Source organism: Arachis ipaensis, chromosome B6 (genome assembly GCF_059453495.1).
Source record: "Arachis ipaensis isolate K30076 ecotype BB chromosome B6, ASM5945349v1, whole genome shotgun sequence".
In the NCBI taxonomy this organism is placed as follows: Eukaryota; Viridiplantae; Streptophyta; class Magnoliopsida; order Fabales; family Fabaceae; genus Arachis; species Arachis ipaensis.
The window spans coordinates 41,268,846-41,292,603 of NC_142441.1; the positions used below are offsets into that span (position 1 = coordinate 41,268,846).

The 23,758-nt window shown below is 38.4% G+C and overlaps 1 protein-coding gene and 1 non-coding gene across 2 annotated transcripts; both read left to right on the forward strand.

Annotated features, from left to right (window-relative positions):
• The first annotated feature begins 6,372 nt into the window (after positions 1–6,372).
• Positions 6,373–6,480, forward strand: LOC148555279 (small nucleolar RNA R71). The gene has a single exon (XR_015887292.1). It is a non-coding gene; the product is annotated as a small nucleolar RNA R71 (small nucleolar RNA).
• A 4,289-nt stretch (positions 6,481–10,769) lies between these two features.
• LOC148555280 (uncharacterized) lies at positions 10,770–21,184 on the forward strand. The gene is made up of 3 exons (XM_088490625.1): positions 10,770–11,023; positions 19,498–19,778; positions 20,700–21,184. The coding sequence occupies exons 1-3, from the start codon at positions 10,770–10,772 to the stop codon at positions 21,182–21,184; spliced, it is 1,020 nt and encodes a 339-aa protein (XP_088346751.1).
• The last annotated feature ends 2,574 nt before the right edge of the window (positions 21,185–23,758 follow it).

A 23,758-nucleotide genomic window follows, 5' to 3' on the forward strand; every position in this document is an offset into this window, starting at 1 on the left:
CATTCAGCATAAAGTTCCCCAGAAATTGAAGGATTCAGGGAGCTTCCAGATTCCTTGTATTATAGGAGAAATAACAGTGGAAAAGGCTCTATGTGATTTAGGAGCCAGCATAAATCTGATGTCTGTAGCTATGATGAGAAAAATGAAGATTGAGGAGGCCAAACCAACAAAAATGGCCTTGCAACTGACAGACCGATCATTCAAGTTTTCTCACGGCATAGTGGAAGACTTGCTAGTGAAGGTAAGAGACTTTATCTTTCCAGCAGACTTTGTAGTGTTAGACATGAAGGAAGGAGCTAAGGCTTCTATCATCTTGGGTAGACCATTCTTAGCTACTGCCGGAGCTGTCATCGATGTCCAAAAGGGCGAACTTACCCTTAGACTACTGGTGCACGAAATTGTGATGTCCAGGCTCAAACTATTCCTGGCACGTGAGCAACTTGGTAAGCGTAATCGTGATTACACCTTGATTATGTAGAATTCATGGCTCTTCTTTCCCTGGTAATGGCACCAAGAACATGGTGCCAATACCATGGTTCACAACTTCGATACAACTAACCAGCAAGTGCACTGGGTCGTCCAAGTAATACCTTACGTGAGTAAGGGTCGAATCCCACGGAGATTGTTGGTATGAAGCAAGCTATGGTCACCTTGTAAATCTCAGTCAGGCAGATATAAAGTGATAATGGTGTTTTCGAATAATAAATAAAAGAAGGGATAGAAATACTTATGTAATTCATTGGTAGGAATTTCAGATAAGCGAACGGAGATGCTTTTCATTCCTCTGAACCTCTGCTTTCCTGCTATCTTCATCCAATCAGTCTTACTCCTTTCCATGGCTGGCTTTATGTGATATATCACCACTGTCAATGGCTACTTTCGGTCATCTCTCGGGAAAATGATCCAATGCCCTGTCACGGCACGGCTAATCATCTGGAGGCATCACCCTTGCCAATGGCTTCATCTTATCCTCTCAGTGAATAATATGCTCACGCACCCTGTCACGGCACGGCTATTCATCTGTCAGTTCTCGATCATGCTGGAATAGGATTTACTATCCTTTTGCGTCTGTCACTAACGCCCTGCAATCGCGAGTTCGGAGCTCGTCACAGTCATTCAATCATTGAATCCTACTCGGAATACCACAGACAAGGTTTAGACTATCCGGATTCTCTTGAATGCCGCCATCATTCTAGCTTACGCCACGAAGATTCTGGTTAGGAGATCTAAGAGATATTCATTCTAGCTTATTTCATGTAGAACGGAAGTGTTTGTCAGGCACGTGTTCATAGGGGAGAATGGTGATGAGCGTCACACATAATCATCACCTTCATCACGTTCTTGGGTGCGAATGGATATCTTAGAAGCGAAATAAGAAGAGTTGAATAGAAAACAGAAGTACTTTGCATTAATCTTTGAGGAACAGCAGAGCTCCACACCTTAATCTATGGAGTGTAGAAACTCTACCGTTGAAAATACATAAGTGAAAGGTCCAGGCATGGCCGAGATGGCCAGCCCCCTAAACGTGATCTAGGATAGCATACAACTGATCAAAGATAATCCAAAGATGCCTAATACAATAGTAAAAGGTCCTATTTATAATAAACTAGCTACTAGGGTTTACATGAGTAAGTAATTGATGCATAAATCCACTTCCTGGGCCCACTTGGTGTGTGTTTGGGCTGAGCCTAAGTGTTACACGTGTAGAGGTCCTCCTTGGAGTTGAACGCCAGCTTTTGTGCCAGTTTGGGCGTTCAACTCTGGTTTTGGCTCCTTTTCTGGCGCTGGACGCTAGATTTGGGTAGAAGGCTGGTGTTGAACGCCAGTTTACGTCATTTATTCTTGGCCAAAGTATGGACTATTATATATTTCTGGAAATTCCTGGATGTCTACTTTCCAACGCAATTGGAAGCGCGCCATTTCGAGTTTTGTAGCTCCAGAAAATCCACTTTGAGTGCAGAGAGGTCAGAATCCAACAGCATCAGCAGTCCTTCTTCAACCTCTGAATCTGATTTTTGCTCAAGTCCCTCAATTTTAGCCAGAAAATACCTGAAATCACAGAAAAACACACAAACTCATAGTAAATTCCAGAAATGTGAATTTAACATAAAAACTAATGAAAACATCCCTAAAAGTAACTAGATCCTACTAAAAACATACTAAAAACAATGCCAAAAAGCGTATAAATTATCCGCTCATCACAACACCAAACTTAAATTGTTGCTTGTCCCTAAGCAACTAAAAATCAAATAGGATAAAAAGAAGAGAATATACTATAAATTCCAAACTATCAATGAAACATAGCTCCAATCATATGAGCGGGACTTATAGCTTTTTGCCTCTTAAATAGTTTTGGCATCTCACTTTATCCATTGAAGTTTAGAATGATTGGCATCTATAGGAACTTCAGATTTCGAATAGTGTTATTGACTCTCCTAGTTCAGTATGATGATTCTTGAACACAGCTTCTTTATGAGTCTTGGCCGTGGCCCTAAGCACTTTGTTTTCCATTATTACCACCGGATACATAAATGCCACAGACACATAATTTGGTGAACCTTTTCAGATTGTGACTCAGCTTTGCTAAAGTCCCCAATTAGAGGTGTCCAGGGTTCTTAAGCACACTCTTTTTTTTTTGCTTTGGACCTTGACTTTAACCGCTCATTCTCAAGTTTTCACTTGACACCTACACGCCACAAGCACATGGTTAGGGACAGCTTGGTTTAGCCGCTTAGACCAGGATTTTATTCCTTTAGGCCCTCCTATCCACTGATGCTCAAAGCCTTGGGATCCTTTTTATTTGCCCTTGCCTTTTGGTTTTAAGGGTTATTGGCTTTTTGCTCTTGCCTCTTAGTTTTAAGAGCTTTTGGCTTTTATTGCTTGCTTTTTCTTTTTCCTTTCTAATTTTTTTTGTTTTTCTTTCGCCTATTTTTTTTTTCTGCAAGCTTTGTTCTTTGCTGCTTTTTCTTGCTTCAAGAATCATTTTTATGATTTTTCAGATTATCAAATAACATGTTTCCTAGTCATCATTCTTTCAAGAGCCAACATATTTAACATTCTTAAACAACAACTTCAAAAGACATATGCACTGTTCAAGCATACATTCAGAAAACAAGAAGCATTGTCACCACCTCAATATAATTAAACTAAGTTCAAGGATAAATTCGAAACTCATGTACTTCTTGTTCTTTTGATTTTAAAAATATTTTTCATTTAAGAGAGGTGATGGATTCATAGGACATTCATAACTTTAAGACATAGTTACTACTACTAATGATCATGTAATGAAGACACAAACATAGATAAGCACATAACATAGAAAATGAAAAACAGAGAAAGCAAGAACAAGGAATGAATCCACCTTAGTGATGGTGGCGTTTCCTTCTTGAGGAACCAATGATGTCCTTGAGCTCTTCTATGTCTCTTCCTTGTCTTTGTTGCTCCTCCCTCATTGCTTTTTTATCTTCTCTTATTTCATGAAGCATGATGGAGTGCTCTTGATGTTCCACCCTTAGTTGTCCCATGTTGGAACTCAATTCTTCTAGGGAGGTGTTGATTTGCTCCCAATAGTTTTGTGGAGGAAAGTGCATTTGAGGCATCTCCGGAATCTCATGGTGATGAGGTTGAAAGGGACCTCAGGGATCACCTTCTTCTTGGCCACAACATCATAGAAGTGGTCTTGATGGGCTTTGGAGATGAACCTTTCCATCTCCCATGACTCGGATGTGGAAGCTTTTGTCTTCCCTTTCCCTCTTCTAGAGGATTTTCCGGTCTTAGATGCCATCAATGGTAATGGAAAAACAAAAAAAGCTATGCTTTTACCACACCAAACTTAGAATATTGCTCGCCCTCGAGCAATAAACAAAAGAATAGAAGAAGAAGAAGAAGAAATATGGAGAGGGAGAGGAAGATGTGGTTTCGGCCAAGAGGAGTGTAGAGGGGTGTGTTGTGTGAAGTTGATGAAGAATGGAGGGCTTTATATAGGGAAGGGAGGGGGGTTAAGGTTCGGCCATATGGGTAGGTTTGGGTGGGAAATTGGTTTTGAATTTTGAAGGTAGGTGGAGTTTATGAGGTAGGTTTATGGGGAAGAGTGGATGGATGTGAGTGGTGAAGAGATGATGGGGAAGAGAGTTTGAGGTGATTGGTGAAGGGTTTTTGGGGAAGAGTGTTTATGGGGTTTTGTGAAAGAAAGTGGTGAGAAGAAGTGAGTAGAGGTAGGTGGGGATCCTGTGGGGTCCACAGATCCTGAGGTGTTCAAGGATTTACATCCCTGCACCCATTAGGCATGTAAAAATGCCTTTGCACACAACTCTGGGCATTCAGCGCCAGGTTGGTAGCCATTTTGGGCGTTCAACGCCCATTTGCTGCCATTTCTGGCGTTGAACGCCAGAACCATGCTTGTTCTGGGCGTTCAGCGCCAGGATCATGCCCATTTTGGGCGTTCAGTGCCAGAACCATGCTCTGTTCTGGCGTTGAACGCCAGGCAGATGCTCCTCCAGGGTGTGATTTTTCTTCTGCTATTTTTTATTCCGTTTTCAGTTTTTATATTTATTTTGTGACTCCACATGATCATGAACCTAAGAAAACATGAAAAACAATAAAAATAAGAATTAGATAAACATTGGGTTGCCTCCCAACAAGCGCTTCTTTAATGTCAATAGCTTAACAGTGGGCTCTCATGGAGCCTCACAGATGTGCAGAGCTTTGTTGAGACTCTCCAACACCAAACTTAGAGTTTGGATATGGGAGTTCAACACCAAACTTAGAGTTTGGTTGTGGCCTCCCAACACCAAACTTAGAGTTTGACTGTGGGGGCTCTGGCTGACTCTGCTTTGGGAGAAGCTTTTTCTGCTTCCTCTCCATGGTTGCAGAGGGAGATCCTTGGATTTTAAACACAAGGGAGTCCTCATTCCATTGAAGGACTAGTTCACCTCTGTCAACATCAATCACAGCTCTTGTTGTGGCCAGGAAAGGTCTTCCTAGGATGATGGATTCATCCTCTTCCTTTCCAGTATCCAGAACTATGAAATCAGCAGGGATGTAAAGGCCTTCAACCTTTACTAACACGTCCTCTACTTGTCCATAAGCTTGTTTTCTTGAACTGTCTGCCATCTCTAATGAGATTTTAGCAGCTTGCACCCCATAGATTCCCAGTTTCTCTATTACAGAGAGGGGCATGAGGTTTATTCCTGAACCAAGGTCACACAAAGCCTTAAAGATCATGGTGCCTATAGTACAAGCTATTATGAACTTTCCAGGATCCTGTCTCTTCTGAGGCAATGTCAGTTGATCCAGATCACTTAGTTCATTGATGAACAAGGGAGGTTCAACTTCCCAAGTATCAATGCCAAATAATTTGGCATTCAGCTTCATGATTGCACCAAGAAACTTGGCAGTTTGCTCTTCTGTAACATCCTCATTCTCTTCAGAAGAGGAGTATTCATCAGAGCTCATGAAGGGCATAAGGAGGTTCAATGGAATCTCTATGGTCTCTAGATGAGCCTCAGATTCCTTTGGTTCCTCAGAGGAAAGCTCCTTATTGGTCACTGGACGTCCCAGGAGGTCTTCCTCCTTGGGATTCACGTTCTCCTCTCCCTCCTTGGGTTTGGCCATTTCACTTATGTCAATGGCCTTGCACTCTCCTTTTGGATTCTCTTCTGTAGTGCTTGGGAGAGTACTGGGAGGGATTTCAGTGATCCTTTTACTTAGCTGGCCCCCTTGTGCTTCCAAATTTCTAATGGAAGACCTTGTTTCATTCATGAAGCTCACAGTGGCCTTGGATAGATCAGAGACTAGATTTGCTAAATTAGAAGCATTTTGTTCAGAGTTCTCTGTCTGTTGCTGAGTGGATGATGGAAAAGGTTTATTATTGTTAAACATGTTTCTTCCACCATTATTAAAGCCTTGTTGAGGCTTTTGATCCTTCCATGAGAAATTTGGATGATTTCTCCATGATGAATTATAGGTGTTTCCATAAGGTTCACCTAAGTAATTCACCTTTGCTATTGCAGGGTTCTCAGGATCATAAGCTTCTTCTTCATAAGAAGCTTCTTGAGTACTGTTGGATACAGCTTGCATTCCATTCAGACTCTGAGAGATCATATTGACTTGCTGAGTCAATATTTTATTCTGAGCCAATATGGCATTCAGAGTATCAACTTCAAGAACTCCCTTCTTCATAGGCGTCCCATTATTCACAAGATTCCTTTCAGAAGTGTACATGAACTGGTTATTAGTAACCATGTCAATGAGTTCTTGAGCTTCTGCAGGTGTTTTCTTTAGGTGAATGGATCCACCTGCAGAAGTGTCCAGTGACATCTTTGATAGCTCAGATAAACCATCATAGAATATATCCAGGATGGTCCATTCTGAAAGCATGTCAGAAGGACACTTTTTGGTCAACTGTTTGTATCTTTCCCAAGCTTCATAGAGGGATTCACCTTCTTTCTGTCTGAAGGTTTGAACATCAGCTCTAAGCTTGCTCAGCTTTTGAGGAGGAAAGTACTTGGCTAAGAAAGCCGTGACCAGCTTATCCCAAGAGTTCAGGCTGTCTTTGGGTTGAGAATCCAACCATAATCTAGCTCTGTCTCTTACAGCAAAAGGGAAAAGCATGAGCCTGTAGACTTCAGGATCTACTCCATTAGTCTTAACAGTATCACATATCTGCAAGAATTCAGTTAAGAACTGAAAAGGATCTTCAGATGGAAGTCCATGAAACTTGCAGTTCTGCTGCATTAGAGAAACTAATTGAGGTTTCAGCTCAAAGTTGTTTGCTCCAATGGCAGGAATGGAGATGCTTCTTCCATGTAAATTGGAATTAGGTGCAGTAAAGTCACCAAGCATCTTCCTTACATTATTATTATTTTCGGCTGCCATCTCCTCTTCCTGTTCGAAAATTTCTGAAAGGTTATCTCTGGATTGTTGTATTTTAGCTTCTCTTAATTTTCTCTTCAGAGTCCTTTCAGGTTCTGGATTTGCTTCCACAAGAATGTTCTTATCCTTGCTCCTGCTCATATGACAAAGAAGAAGGCACAGAAAAGTAATAATAATAATAGAGATCCTTTATACCACAGTATAGGGATCCCTGTGTGAGTAGAAGAAGAAGGGGAGACAAGGAATGTAATATAATGGAAGAAACACAACTGTGAGGATGGCAGAGATGTGAGATGAGATGTTAGGATATGAATAAATTAAATAGAATAAGATGGGGGAGGGATAATTTTCGAAAATTATTTTGAAAAAGAGTTAGTGATTTTCGAAAATGGTTTTTGAAAATTGTTAGTATTTTTTTTCGAAAAATTTTTAAAATTAAAAATAAAAATAAGAATAATTAGTTAATAAAAAAGAAATTTTTGAAAAAGGGAGAAGATTTTTTCGAAAATTGAGAGAGAGAGAGTTAGTTAGGTTGTTTTGAGAAAGTTAAGAAACAAACAAAAAGTTAGTTAGTTAGTTGAAACAAATTTTGAAAAGATAAGAAGTTAGGAAGTTAGAAAAGATATTTTTGAAATCAAATTTTTTGAAAAAGATAAGATAAGAAGATATTTTGAAAAGATATGATTGAAATTAGTTTTTGAAAAAGATTTGATTTTTAAAATCACAATTAATGACTTGATTCACAAGAAATCACAAGATATGATTCTAGAACTCAAAGTTTGAATCTTTCTTAACAAGTAACAAACTTCAAATTTTTGAATCAAAACATTAATTGATTATGTTATTTTCGAAAATTATGATATAAAATAGGAAAAAGATTTTTGAAAAATATTTTTGGAATTTTCGAAAATAACTAAGAATTTTGAAAAAGATTTTGAAAAAGATAAGATTTTCAAATTGAAAATTTGATTTGACTCATAAGAAACAACTTGATTTTAAAAATTTTTGAAAAGGTCAATCCAAATTTTCGAATTTGATGAGAGAAAAAGGGAAAGATATTTTTTTGATTTTTTTGAAATTTTTATGAAAAACATGAAAATTATGCAATGCATGAAATTTTTAGATCAAAACATGTGATGCATGCAAGAATGCTATGAATGTCAAGATGAACACCAAGAACACTATGAAGATCATGATGAACATCAAGAACACATTTTTGAAAAATTTTTATTGCAAAGAAAACATGCAAGACACCAAACTTAGAATTCTTTAATGCTTAGACATTAAGAATTCAAGAATGCATATGAAAAACAATAAAAGACACAAAACAAAAAAATCATCAAGATCAAATAAGAAGACTTACCAAGAACAACTTGAAGATCATGAAGAACACTATGAATGCATGAATTTTCGAAAAAATGCAAGATGCATATGCAAGTGACACCAAACTTATAATGTGACTCAAGACTCAAACATGAACAAAAAATATTTTTGATTTTTTATGATTTTATGATTTTTTTTTATTTTTTCGAAAATTATGTAAAAAGGAAAAATAAGGATTCAAAAATTTTTAATATGAATTCTAGGAATCTTGCATTCTTAGTCTAAAGCTTCAGTCCAGGAATTAGACATGGCTCACTAGCCAGCCAAGCTTTCAAAGAAAGCTCCAGTCCAAAACACTAGACATGGCCAATGGCCAGCCAAGCTTCAGCATGTAACACCAGAGTATATTGCTCTTGATAACAAATTGCTGCTCATTACTTATCAAATATGTAACTTGCCTCTGATAGTTTGGAAGCCTCAGTCCAAAAGAATTTAGACATGGCTTTACAGCCAGCCAGGCTTCACATGCTTCATGAAACACTAGAATTCATTCTTAAAAATCTTGAATAAAATTTTTGAAAACATTTTTATTTTTTTCGAAAACAGATGAGAGATTTTTGAAAATATTTTTGAAAAATTTTTGAAAACAAAACGAAAACAAAATTACCTAATCTGAGCAACAAGATGAACCGTCAGTTGTCCAAACTCGAACAATCCCCGGCAACGGCGCCAAAAACTTGGTGCACGAAATTGTGATGTCCAGGCTCAAACTATTCCTGGCACGTGAGCAACTTGGTAAGCATAATCGTGATTACACCTTGATTATGTAGAATTCATGGCTCTTTCTTTCCCTGGTAATGGCGCCAAGAACATGGTGCCAATACCATGGTTCACAACTTCGATACAACTAACCAGCAAGTGCACTGGGTCGTCCAAGTAATACCTTACGTGAGTAAGGGTCGAATCCCACGGAGATTGTTGGTATGAAGCAAGCTATGGTCACCTTGTAAATCTCAGTCAGGCAGATATAAAGTGATAATGGTGTTTTTGAATAATAAATAAAAGAAGGGATAGAAATACTTATGTAATTCATTGGTAGGAATTTCAGATAAGCGAACGGAGATGCTTTTCATTCCTCTGAACCTTTGCTTTCCTACTATCTTCATCCAATCAGTCTTACTCCTTTCCATGGCTGGCTTTATGTGATACATCACCACTGTCAATGGCTACTTTCGGTCATCTCTCGGGAAAATGATCCAATGCCCTGTCACGGCACGGCTAATCGTCTGGAGGCATCACCCTTGCCAATGGCTTCATCTTATCCTCTCAGTGAATAATATGCTCACGCACCCTGTCACGGCACGGCTATTCATCTGTCGGTTCTCGATCATGCTGGAATAGGATTTACTATCCTTTTGCGTCTGTCACTAATGCCCTGCAATCGCGAGTTCGGAGCTCGTCACAGTCATTCAATCATTGAATCCTACTCGAAATACCACAGACAAGGTTTAGACTTTCCGGATTCTCTTGAATGCCGCCATCATTCTAGCTTACGCCACGAAGATTCTGGTTAGGAGATCTAAGAGATATTCATTCTAGCTTATTTCATGTAGAACGGAAGTGTTTGTCAGGCACGTGTTCATATGGGAGAATGGTGATGAGCGTCACACATAATCATCACCTTCATCACGTTCTTGGGTGCGAATAGATATCTTAGAAGCGAAATAAGATGAGTTGAATAGAAAATAGAAGTACTTTGCATTAATCTTTGAGGAACAGCAGAGCTCCACACCTTAATCTATGGAGTGTAGAAACTCTACCGTTGAAAATACATAAGTGAAAGGTCCAGGCATGGCCGAGATGGCCAGCCCCCTAAACGTGATCTAGGATAGCATACAACTGATCAAAGATAATCCAAAGATGCCTAATACAATAGTAAAAGGTCCTATTTATAATAAACTAGCTACTAGGGTTTACATGAGTAAGTAATTGATGCATAAATCCACTTCCTGGGCCCACTTGGTGTGTGTTTGGGCTGATCCTGAGTGTTGCACGTGTAGAGGTCCTCCTTGGAGTTGAACGCCAGCTTTTGTGCCAGTTTGGGCGTTCAACTCTGGTTTTGGCTCCTTTTCTGGCGCTGGACGCCAGATTTGGGTAGAAGGCTGGCGTTGAACGCCAGTTTACGTCGTCTATTCTTGGCCAAAGTATGGACTATTATATATTTCTGGAAAGCCCTAGATGTCTACTTTCCAACGCAATTGGAAGCGCACCATTTTGAGTTTTGTAGCTCCAGAAAATTCACTTTGAGTGCAGGGAGGTCAGAATCCAACAACATCAGCAGTCCTTCTTCAACCTCTGAATCTAATTTTTGCTCAAGTCCCTCAATTTCAGCTAGAAAATACCTGAAATCACAGAAAAACACACAAACTCATAGTAAAGTCCAGAAATGTGAATTTAACATAAAAACTAATGAAAACATCCCTAAAAGTAACTAGATCCTACTAAAAACATACTAAAAACAATGCCAAAAAGCGTATAAATTATCCGCTCATCAACTACACAATGAAACAATGATGATCAATGTGTTCAAGGCCATGAACTACCCACAGGAACCATTGGGAGAATGTATGAGGTTGGACTCACTGGAAGATGTAATACAAGAGACTTTTGAAGAAGAAGAGCTTGAGGAGTTAACAGAAGAGGAGGAATCAGCATCAAGCGAAGAAGCTGCAACAGCTGAGGTTCAGGTTCAGGGCACAATAGAGGAGAAGAATGAAAAGAAAGAAGCACCCAAACTTGAACTGAAGGCACTGCTACCCACTCTCAAGTATGCATATCTAGGGGAAAATGAAAGTTATCCAGTGATCATAAACTCATCTCTTAGCCAAGAACAAAAGGAGGAGCTACTCCAAGTGTTAAAAAGGCACAAGGATGCCATTGGGTGGACCCTTGCTGACTTGAAGGAAATCAGTTCGGCCATATGCATGCATAAGATACTGTTGGAAGATGATGCCAAACCATCCATTCAACCCCAAAGGAGGCTGAATCCAATCATGAAGGAAGTGGTACAGAAAGAAGTCATGAAGTTGTGGCAAGGAGGGGTGATCTATCCGATCTCAGACAGCCCATGGGTCAGCCCTGTGCAAGTTGTCCCAAAAAAGGGAGGAATCACTGTAGTCCCCAATGAGAAGAATGAACTAATCCCTACAAGGGCCGTCACAGGATGGCGAATGTGCATAGACTACAGAAAACTCAATAAAGCTACACGAAAAGATCATTTCCCCTTCCTTTCATGGATCAAATGCTGGAAACACTTGCAGGACACGCATATTACTATTTTCTCGATGGTTATTCAGGATATAACCAAATAGTGGTTGATCCAAGAGACCAAGAGAAAACCTCCTTCACTTGCCCATATGGAGTGTTTGCCTACAGGCGCATGCCATTTGGGCTATACAATGCGCCTGCAACTTTCCAACGCTGTATGCTCTCCATTTTCTCAGATATGATAGAAAAATTCATCGAAGTCTTTATGGATGACTTCTCAGTATTCGGAGATTCCTTTTCTAATTGCCTAAATCACCTGGCCCTGGTATTGAAAAGATATCAAGAGACTAATTTGTTTTTGAACTGGGAGAAATGTCACTTTATGGTGACAGGAGGAATAGTTCTTGGCCATAAGGTTTCTAACCAAGGCATTGAGGTGGACAGAGCTAAAGTGGAACTCATTGAAAAATTACCCCCACCAAGTGATGTTAAGGCAATTAGGAGTTTTCTAGGACATGCTGGCTTTTACAGAAGGTTTATTAAAGATTTTTCAAAGATAGCCAAGCCTTTAAGCAATCTCCTTGTATCTGAAACACCATTTATCTTTGATGAAAAGTGCATGCTAGCATTCGAAAACTTGAAAAAGAGGCTATCTTCTGCCCCTATCATTTCCCCACCTAATTGGAATTTACCATTTGAACTGATGTGCGATGCATCTAATTTCGCAATTGGGGCAGTGTTAGGACAGAGGGAAGATAACTTGGTCCATGTGATATACTATGCCAGTAAAGTCCTCAATAATACTCAAAGAAACTATACCACTACTGAAAAGGAGTTGCTGGCAATAGTTTTTGCATTTGACAAGTTTAGATCATACCTCATTGGTGCCAAAGTGATTGTCTTCACAGATCACACAGCACTTAAATATTTATTTGCCAAGCAAGAATCAAAACCAAGACTAATAAGATGGATCTTATTGTTGCAGGAATTCAATATTAAAATCAGAGATAAGAAAGGAGTGGAGAACAAGGTAGCAGATCACCTATCCAGAATCCCTCATGATAAAGGAAGAATACATGATACAAATGTAAATGAGTTCTTCCCAGATGAACAGTTGATGACGATTCACAGAGCACCCTGGTTTGCATATATTGCTAATTTTAAGACAACTGGGGCTCTACCTCTAGAAATCAACAAACATCAAAAAAGAAAGCTCATCAACGACGTAAAGTATTTTGTTTGGGATGAACCATATCTCTTCAAAAAGTGTTCAGATGGAATCCTGAGGAGATGTGTTTCGGAAAAAGAGGGACGAGAGGTCTTGTGGAATTGCCACGGCTCGTGCTATAGAGGCCATTTTGGAGGGAATAGAACTGTGGCCAAGGTGTTACAAAGCGGATTCTTTTAGTCCACCCTATTCAAGGATGCCAAAGAAATGGTAAAGAACTGCAATGAATGTCAAAGAGCTGGAAACCTACCCAAAAGAAATGAGATGTCACAGAATTTCATCTTAGAACTGGAACTGTTTGATGTGTGGGTAATCGATTTCATGAGACCATTCCCAACCTCATATTCAAACAAGTACATCTTGGTAGCAGTGGATTATGTTTCCAAGTGGGTAGAGGCTATTGCAACCCCAATGAATGACAACAAAGTGGTCATGAACTTCCTCAGAAAGAACATCTTTAGCCGGTTTGGAGTCCCACGAGCACTCATCAGTGACGGAGGGAGCCATTTTTGTAACAGACCACTAGAAGCTCTCCTCCTACGATACAGAGTGAAACACAAGGTTGCCACACCTTACCACCCCCAAACCAGTGGGCAAACCGAGATATCTAATAGAAAGCTAAAAAGGATCCTGGAAAAGACTGTAGGAGCATCAAGAAAGGATTGGTCAAAAAAGCTGGATGATGCTCTTTGGGCATACAGAACGGCATTCAAAACACCAATCGGAATGTCCTCATATCAACTGGTGTATGGAAAGGCCTGTCATTTACCATTGGAGTTGGAACACAAAGCCCTCTGGGCTCTCAAGCTACTAAATTTTGATAGTGTTGCTACTGGTGAAAAGAGGGTCTTGCAGCTGCAGGAAATGGAGGAATTCAAATCTCAAGCCTATGAAAATGCCAAAATTTATAAAGAAAAGGCAAAGAGAAGGCACGACCTCCATCTGACACCCAGGAGCTTCGAGAAAGGACAGCAAGTGCTCCTCTACAACTCCAAATTAAGACTTTTCCCTGGGAAACTCAAGTCAAGGTGGTCAGGACCTTTTCTTGTCACAAAGGTCTCGCCATATGGACATATAGAAATCATGGAGGAAAGTTCAAGGAGGACGTTCACTGTGAACGGACAAAGGCTCAAGCACTACATGGGCAACATGGGGGAAAACCCCAAAATGAAATATCATCTCAACTGATGGAGAAATCGTCGAGCTAGCGACGCTAAAAGAGCGCTTCGTTGGGAGGCAACCCAACCTAAGGTAGTTTCCTTTTCATGATCATCTCAATAAAGGGTATAAGTAGTTCCCCGTATTGTGAGGAGCTAAGTTTGGTGTTGCACACCGAAACAATCCAAGAGTGAATGTGTAATTCTAAGTTTGGTGTTCCACCAAAGATTTCAGTTAGAATCACATTACACCTCTTCAATGGAAAGTTGCTAGCCCCAACCAATCAGGGAAACCACTTAACAATAGTTTAGTTTCTATCTTATAGTCATTTTATTAATAAAAGCACATGAGGTTCTCTGCATGTATTCAATCTGTGCATTAGGCAAGGAACTAAGTTTGGTGTTCGCACACCAAATGAAGTTCAGAAAATCATAAGTATACATGCATGCTAACCATCCCTCAAGTGCTTGGGGAACAAGAAACTTCCAATAACTTTGCAAGAATTCAATCAACCTTCTGGAAAAACAGTGCACCACCACCCAAGGAGGCGAAGAAGGACGGCAACTACATAGGGAGGAGTTCAACATAAACACTCAAGCCAAGTTGAACTATATGTCTGGTCATATGCATAATCTGCACTCTGCAATTCCTAGGTATGATGAAGTCCAAAAAGATCTAACAGAACAAGAGGAAGGGAAGGTGAAATAGCAGAAGGAAACATTGAAAAAGAAGATGGAAGATGCTGGCTTCTGGAAAAAGTTGATTGGAAAAAGTAAGGGAAGTGGGAGTTCAAGCACTCAAGAAAAACACAAAGAAGACAAACAAGAGGGAGAGCATGAGCAACCCCATGAGTAAAAGGTGGTGGAGTTCCCTTATTGTCCCATCTTTCTCAAGTTTTAAATAAGGAAAATCATGTATGAAATAGAACATGCTTCCATGGTAGTTTAGGATTTTCAGTTCTGTCTTTAGTATTTTCCTTGCTTTTGTCATATGTGTGCTGGTTCAAGTTACCTGTTTTCATCTGCATCTTGCTTATTGTATGTTTGTCCTTTTAAGCCAAATAAAAAGAGATGTTATGAAAGACCATAGTGATGTTCAAGTTGTGGAGTAGGTCCTTAAATTTGTGGTGTAGTAATCACTTAGCTAAGTTGGTTCACCAACAAGGTAGGAAGGAAACTATATGTCCTGAATCATATGCTTGAAACACACCCCATGAGACTAGCTAAATAACAAGATCCTAATAAGAAAAAGGAAAAGAACAATAAGAGTTAAAAAAGAAAGAAAAGTAATAAGAAATAAGGCTAGGCACCAAGGGCTTGAATCTTGAGGGATATGTCTGTGGTGCTCTTGTACCAAGGATCTGCTTGGATGAATAAATTCTTAGGAGTGCTTCATCACTTGGTAACTTGGGTTAACTAACCCGGGATTATCAACTGAAAATCCACTATCAAGAGCAGCCTTGCTACAGAACATTTAGTAACCCAAAGAGGTGCTGGACACCAAGGCCTCAAGGAAAGAAAATAACAAACCATGTGCCTGTGGTGTGCATGTATGGGGGAGAGAGACTTAAGGGAGTAAGTCCTTAGGGGTGTTTCAACACCTAGCACCTTGAACCAACTGGTTCAGGAGTGTTGGCTGAAAGCTTATCTTAAAGAGTCGCCCCCTCACAGAACACTTAGCCTAAGGATGCAATAAACCGTGGAAAGACAAAGGGATCAATAAATAAAAGTCTCAAAGGGTGCAATCAAGTGAGTATTCCAGGGCATGATAAAGGTCTGAAAGCCAGTAAAAGAATGAACCTAAGTTGCTATGCATGAAAATCCATAAAACCAAGGACATGACTTCCACAATAATGATTCATTCCTCTTGAAAATTCATTCATCATTCTCATGTTTCAGTACTTGCTTAGGGACAAGCAAGCTTTAAGTTTGGTGTTGTGATGCCAGGGCATTTTGGCCAGTTTCACTGACCTTTTCTTTATTGTTTTAGGGTAGTTTCATGCATTTTCTTAGGAATTAAGCAAGTTTTGGGTAGATAATCACTTACATTTTGATTCAAGCAAACATCATGAATTTGTACATCATTTTATGAGAATTATGCAGGAATTGAATGATAAAATAGATGATGCATGATATCATAACTTGGATTAGAGCTTTGATGCATTGTATTTGCTTGATTTCAGGACAAAAGAAGCAAGGAAGAACCACGTTAGCAGCCACGTTAATCTAATTAACGTGACCACTAACGAGGAATAGTCATACACTTGCAACGTTAGTGAGAAAAGTGATCCCCAATAACGCCTTCGAAACCATCATGGCCCACGTTAATTACCACGTTAACTATATTAACGTGGTAGTTAACGTGGAGAAAAAGGAAGCTCCAGCATTAGTGGTAAAAGTGAATACCACTAACGCTCCCAATTGGCAATTTGCTACGTTAAGAGTCACGTTAACTCAGTTAACGTGAACTCTAATGTGGAGAGGGAAGACAATGCCAATGTTAGTAACACTCACCTTTGTCACTAATGTTGGACTAAGCCCAATTGGCTACGTTAAGAGTCACGTTAACTACATTAACGTAAACTCTAACGTGGGAAAAACAAGGAATCGCCAACGTTAGTGATACTCACCTTTGTCACTAACGTTGGAACAAGCCACTATGAGCCACGTTAGTTGCCATGTTAATTACATTAACGTGGAAGCTAACGTGGAGGAAAGAATTGATGAGCCAACGTTAGTGACACTCACCTTTGTCACTAATGTTGGAGAAGGCAATCACCACCACGTTAGTGGCCACGTTAAGATAATTAACGTGGGGCACTAACGTGAGAAGGGGTGTTTGGAGCGTTAGTGACAAAGGTAAGTGTCACTAACACTCTCGAAGTTGAGGCATACCCACGTTAAGAGTCACGTTAGCTACACTAACGGGGACTCTAACGTAGGGAAGAAGGGGCTAAGGGCAACGTTATTGGCAAAGGTAAACACCAATAACACTTGGGATGGATCAAGAGGCAACGTTAGTAGTCACGTTAGTACCACCAACGTTGAAGTTAACGTAACTCATCTTGGGCTAGGAACGTTAGTGCAAAAGGTGATTGTCACTAACGTTCTCGAACCCACATTTTCACTTAACATTAACGCCACTAACGTCCTAGCCAAAGTCCATGCCTACTTCACACTTTCTCTGTAAGTAAAGCTGAGCCCACTGAAGATTCAAAAACTGCTTCAACTCAAGATCCAAAGGCCCATATCCAAGACTTGAAGAGCCAACTGGAAGATCATAAGAGTAGTATATATAGGAGTAGTTTTGAACTAGAGAGAGCCTTTTGGATTGAGAGGACTACTCTCCGTATAATTTTACTTTCTCTACAACTTCTTGTTTTACTTCAGAATGTACTCTCCATCTTTGCTTTCCATTCCCAGAGCCATGAACAACTAAACCCCTTTCATTGGGTTAGGGAGCTCTGTTGTAATTTGATGGATCAATAATAGCTTTCATTATTCTTCTTCTTTCTTTTCTCTTGATTTTACTTGAAAGCTTTCAATCTTCATCCAGTTGGATAGTTGTCTTGGAAAAGAAACTATTCATACTTGGATCTCTTCTGAACCTTGGAAGAGGAATGAAAAGATCATGCAAGAAATGCTTTCTCATGTTGGACCAAATTGGGGTTTGGGCAGATATGGTGACATATAATTCTCCCAATACTTTGATTTGGAAATACATGTGGTATAATCAGTGACCACACTTCATCTCTTCTCATGAGCAATTAAACTAAGGAATTGGCTATTGATCAAGATTTGAGAGATTGAGTTACCAAGGAATTGGAATTCAATCACTTAAGATTGCCAAGGAGATCAATGAATGCATTGATTGAGGAAGAGATGAAAATGAACTTGATCCGGAGAATGCAACATCTCCTAAGCCGAATGAATTCCCCATTTTTGATCTTACCCATTCTCTTTAGTTTTTGCCATTTACTTTCATGCTGAACTCCCTTTCCCCATTTATGATTCTGTAATTTACTTTCCGTCATTTATTTTCAGCTCTTTATTTCCAGCATTTACATTTTCCGCTATTTACTTTTCCGCCATTTAATTTCCTGCAACTCTCAAACCAAATTCTGCTTAGCTCAACTAGAACATTCCTCCAATTAAAGTTGCTTGACCAATCAATCCCTGTGGGATTCGACCTCACTCTATTATGAGTTTTTACTTGATGACAATTCGGTATACTTGCCGAGGGAGATTTGTTAAGAGACAAGTTTCCGTGCATCACCTATTCTGGCTAAAGGGGCAACCTTCCAATCCAGTGATAACAAAGTTCCATTGGAGATTAAGAAACTGAGCCAACAAGAGAGAAATGCAGAGAATGTCAATAAAAGTATTCTGAAAAAGCCAACAAAGGTAAAGTGGACTTATCTGTGCAAGTTGCACTGCAGGAAAAGCCGCAAAGGTATGTGAAATTACTATTATAATTGTATATTTTTGACAATCTTATTTCAGGTGTGTTTGGATTTGCGTTGGAGAAGAGAGAAGTGTGTTTGAGTTCTTTGAACACTTCATTTTTATGTTTGGCAACGTTTTTATCTTCTAAATGCAGAAGTGATTTCTATCTTCAACCCACGTTTACCAAAAGTTACAAATTCTAGCTTTTCCATTCACCTTTTCAAGTTGGATTAAAATTTATGTTCTGTGTACTAATTATGTCCTTCATTATTCATATGTTTGTTTTTTTTATAATATTTTTTTCTAATATTCTCTTATGTATATTATTATTTTTTATAAAATTTCTGTTATTTTTTGTTTATATGAGTTTTTTTACTGTTATTGTTATTTTCTTTTTGTATGAAATTTTTTTTATTTTGTATTATAATTCTATTAATCCTATTAGAGTACTAAAAAATACTGAGAGTACTAAAAAAATATTAAAATTTATTTAAATATTTAAAATAAAATTATAAAATAACATAAATTAATTATTTAAATTCATGTTCTTTTCTGTAATTTTTCATCTAAAAGTGATTTTGAATAATCTAATCCAAACAATATTTAGTTTACTATAATCCATTTTAAATAAAAATTACCAAACATAAACCACGTTAATACTAACTCACTTTTGATCAAAATCAATTTTACAAAATCAATTTTATAAAAACTTCAGTTTACAAACGGTAATCCAAACACACACTTCATTGTCTTATTAGAGCAACGAGAAGCGAAAGTACCTTATTTAACCTTTTCCTTTTTGGTGTGTGTGTGCATGCGTGTAGCTTGAAGGGGAGTTTGCACTAATTCATCAATCAGAATTATCATCAGATGCCACTTTGAACCTAACATCATACTTCAAGATTGGAGAAACTACTATGATTTGGGAGAATTGGGGTTGTGCTAGGTTTTATGTTCAAATTGTGAGGGGTTAAATTGATGCCTTGAAAATTTTGGCCACATGATCTAATCGTATAGTACCACGTGTCATTTAAAATTGTCATGTCAGCTTTTCGGTAATGGAAAACGTCAAAAGGGCCAAATTGAGGCACGGGTCAAAATTTCAGGGTACAATTTAAGTCAATTGAAAGTTTAAGGGCTAAATTGCGTCGGAGGTCAAATTTCAGGGGTCATTTTGAGTATTAACTCTATAAATTTTGTTAGAGGACCTACCAGTTATGAACAGATTATAACTATTGATGGTGTTGTCTACTCGACATTTCGAGATGCATTCTATGCATATGGACTTTTGGCTGATGATAAAGAATACATTGATGCTATGCAGGAAGCAAGTCACTGGGGCTCAAGAGAATATTTAAGAAGTCTTTATGCAACACTCCTGTTTTCTAACTCGATGGCTAGGCCGGAGCATGTATTGGAAGGCACACGGAGAATGCTATCCGATGACATTCTTCACCGACAAAGAAGGTTACTCAACAATCAAGGTATGCTGTTATAGTTATTATTATTAATTGTAGAAAAATAAGTATTCTTATCTTTGTATCAGTTTGTCAATACTATTAATGTTACTAGACAACTATCATTATAACTCTATCAATAAATATTAGTTGACTTATGAATGTGCCAGATTTTAATATATTTTTACTTCGCAAAATAAAGTATGAATCTCATACAAAACAAAAAGACATGGACACAATTCCCAAAATTAACAATAAGCCTTACTAACAAAATAATATACACATGGAACAAAATAAATTCTTTTAAAATGACATACTTACTTCGAGGTCGTTGAGCCACAAATTAGATCTGAAGTTGACTATGCACAAATTGTCTCTATGGTCATGAATGCTTATATAGAAGTGTACAATAGGGTGTATCCTTTTTCCTTATTCTGCACCTTGCTGTATATATGCCATGCAAAAAATCCAATTTTATTAAGCATTGAAGATATCATAAGAAGCTGAAAACATATTGCTATATAGACAATATACATCCAAATAGTAGAGTTTAAAATATCCAATATAGATGTGAGAAATATAAGAATCAACTACATGAGATAAAACAAATGTATATTTAACTAAATAATGATCTTGGTCATAATAGAACAGATGTAAATGTAATTGATGTATGTATTTTATTGCAAAATTTTATCTTCTACAAAATCATACTATTACTTACAACAGTGTATACACTTTGTTCAATAGAGTTACAAATTACAGATGAAGAATTATTGGATCTGATGTTGATAGAAATTGAAAAACTACTCAAGAGTTATAACAAGAGCTTAAGAGATTTTCAATCAATGCCATTCCCTAATATTGACACAAGTTTGATGCAAATTATGAATGGGTAAAATAATAAGTTGATTTCTGATGAGCTTCGGTACGATAAACGAATTTCGACAGCTGAACATGAAGTGTATGTACAACAACTTACAAATGAGCAAAAGAGAGCTTATGAAGAAGTGATGACAACAGTGAATAGTAGGCAGGGTGGTGTTTACTTTCTGTATGGTTATGGTGGTATGGGAAAAACATTTCTTTGGAAGACACTTGTTGCCGCTATTAGATCCAAAGGTCAAATCGTGTTGACAGTTGCTTCAAGTGGCATAGCATCCCTCTTATTACCCGGTGGTAGGACGACACATTCTCGCTTTGCAATACCACTCGATTTGGATGAATTTTCAACATGCAACATAAAGCAAAATACTCCATTGGCTGAATTAATAATCAGAGCTAAGCTTATTGTGTGGGATGAAGCTCCTATGGTCAACAAAATTTGTATTGAAGCACTTGATAGGACCATGAGAGATATTTTGAGGTTCAACAATATTGCAAGCTTGGAACAACCGTTTGGAAGAAAGACAGCGGTTTTTGGTGGTGATTTTTGACAAATACTACCAGTAATACCCAAAAGAAGTAGGCAAGAGATTGTCAATGCTACAATTAACTCATCATATATATGGGATAGTTGTAAGTTGTTGAATTTGACAAGAAACATGCGCTTACAAGCAGACAACAGCAATTGTGAAAACAATGACTTAAGAGAATTTGCTGATTGGATTTTAAGCATTAGAGATGGCAGGTGTGGATCATCTATAGATGGTATTGATAAGATAAAGATCCCAGATGATATATTGATATATGATTGGGATGATCCTATTAGTTCGATATGTAAAGCAACTTACCCTGAATTATTTTGCGGTTCAAGTTGTGTTTCAAATGTAAAAGACAAAGCCATCCTCGCACCGACACTACAACTGGTGGATGAAATCAACAACAATATGATTAGTTTGAACCCATTCGAAGCTCGGACTTATTATAGTTCTGATACAGTTTCTGAATCTGAAACAAATAACGATATTTTGGCATCAATTCACACACCAGAGTTCCTAAACACTATTAGATGCTCAGGAGTACCAAACCATGAGATATTTGTTAAGATAGGGACACTAATCATGTTACTAAGAAACATAGATCACTCAGTAGGTCTATGTAATGGCACACGATTGGTGGTGTCCAAACATGGAAGCACATAATAGAAGCAAAAAGTTTAACAGGGAAGGGACCTGGCCAAAAAATGTTTATTCCTAGAATGATCCTAACCCCTTCTGATCATAGGATACCATTTAAATTTCAAATGTGACAATTTCCTATCATGGTTTGTTATGCAATGACAATTAATAAGAGTCAAGGGCAGTCATTGTCACATGTTGGATTGATATTAAAAAAGCTTGTATTCACACATGGGCAACTATATGTTGCAGTTTCAAAAGTTACAAATAAAAGAGGGCTCAAGATCATAATATGTCATGAAGAAAACGAGAAGAAGGAAACAAACAATGTGGTGTTCAAAGAAGTATTTATGAAACATTGTCTAAGTAAAAAAATTGAAGACTTAAGGATCTCTTCCAAAAGAAAGTCTCCAGCATGCCTCAGTGAGGAGCCTCACGTCCTGCATCTGAAAACCACAGAATCTGCATGGGTGAGAACCAGAAGTTCTCAGCATGGTAACAATAATTGAAATGCAATCCTAGAACCTCCAGATTATAATCAAAGCATATAAATACAACTAAACCATAAGAAATGAAAACAGGCAACTAACTTAAGGATCTTCAGGCTAACTAGATATCCCTTTTTCAAATCTTGCAAACCTCCCAACCGCCAACAGTAATTGAAATGCAAGCACAAGTATATGAAACAAAGAAATGCACAAGTAGGAAGCAAGTAAGACAATTAGGCAATTAGCAAGTAATGATGCAAGCAATTAGGCATTCCAAACAAATCACATATAATGCATATGATGCATGCCTGTCCTAGTGGCTGATGAGTCTCATCTGTCGGTTATAAAGCCAACCCCACAAGTCTTGGTAGCTAACCATTGGACTGTCCCTCTGTCGTGCATCCCCAACTCGAGTTATACTCAACATAAATCATAATTTCATATATATCCAACACCTTCACTGGTGTATATTTACGGGGGCGAGCTCATCCGGAACTTTCACAGTGTCCAGCCACACTTACGACATAGGGTCAGCAGAGTATCGAGTCTCCACCTGGAGCACGTGGTGGCTAGCCACTGCTTTCACCCAGAGAAACTCGTATCTCAGATAGGTGGAGTGCAACCATCATAATAATCAACAATTCAGCATATATGTATATAAATCACAACCATAAATTAACATTCATCTCAGTCATCCGGCTTACAAATCATGATCTGTAATTAGCCATAATCATCATTACACACAGCCATTTGGCTCACATCATATATAGCACTCCACCATCTTCCTCAACACCTCATATCATCATCATTCATCATACTCATCATAACATCCCCTTTCTTCTTCCACAAGTTACCCTCTTCCTTAGATTACTCTCATTCACTATGCATTTTACATCAATTTAAGATTTAGGGGATGAAATTGGGGTTTTATAAGTGTGAAATAACATCTCGGAAGGTTATAAGCTTGTTGGGAATGTGAAAGACTTAAAAACAATAGCTTTAGAAAGAAATTGGGTCGCGTGCGTACGCACAGGGGTATGCGTGCGCACGCCCAGAAGCATTTTTAAAAGTGTGCGTACGCACAGGTCTGTGCGTACGCACATGAAGCAAAATCTCTAGGGTTGAGTGCGTGATAAACCCCAATTTTGTGGTTTATATTGTGTAGAATTTAGGGGGTTTTGTCAATATTTTCCGCACTTATTCACAAGAAATGCATGGTTTTGTGTTTCCTTCCTAATATTGCTCCACGATGAAAAACATGCTTATTTTGCCTTAAAATTGCCATATTTTAATCCTCTTCTATTGCCATTCTATGCCGTGATGTATTTGTTGAGTGATTTCAGGAATTATAGGGTAGGAATGGCCTAAAAGAGAGAAAGAAAGCATCCACAAGAGGAAGGAACATGAAGATTTGGTTTTTGGAAAATTCAGCATTGGCGCGCACGCGCACTCCACGCGCACG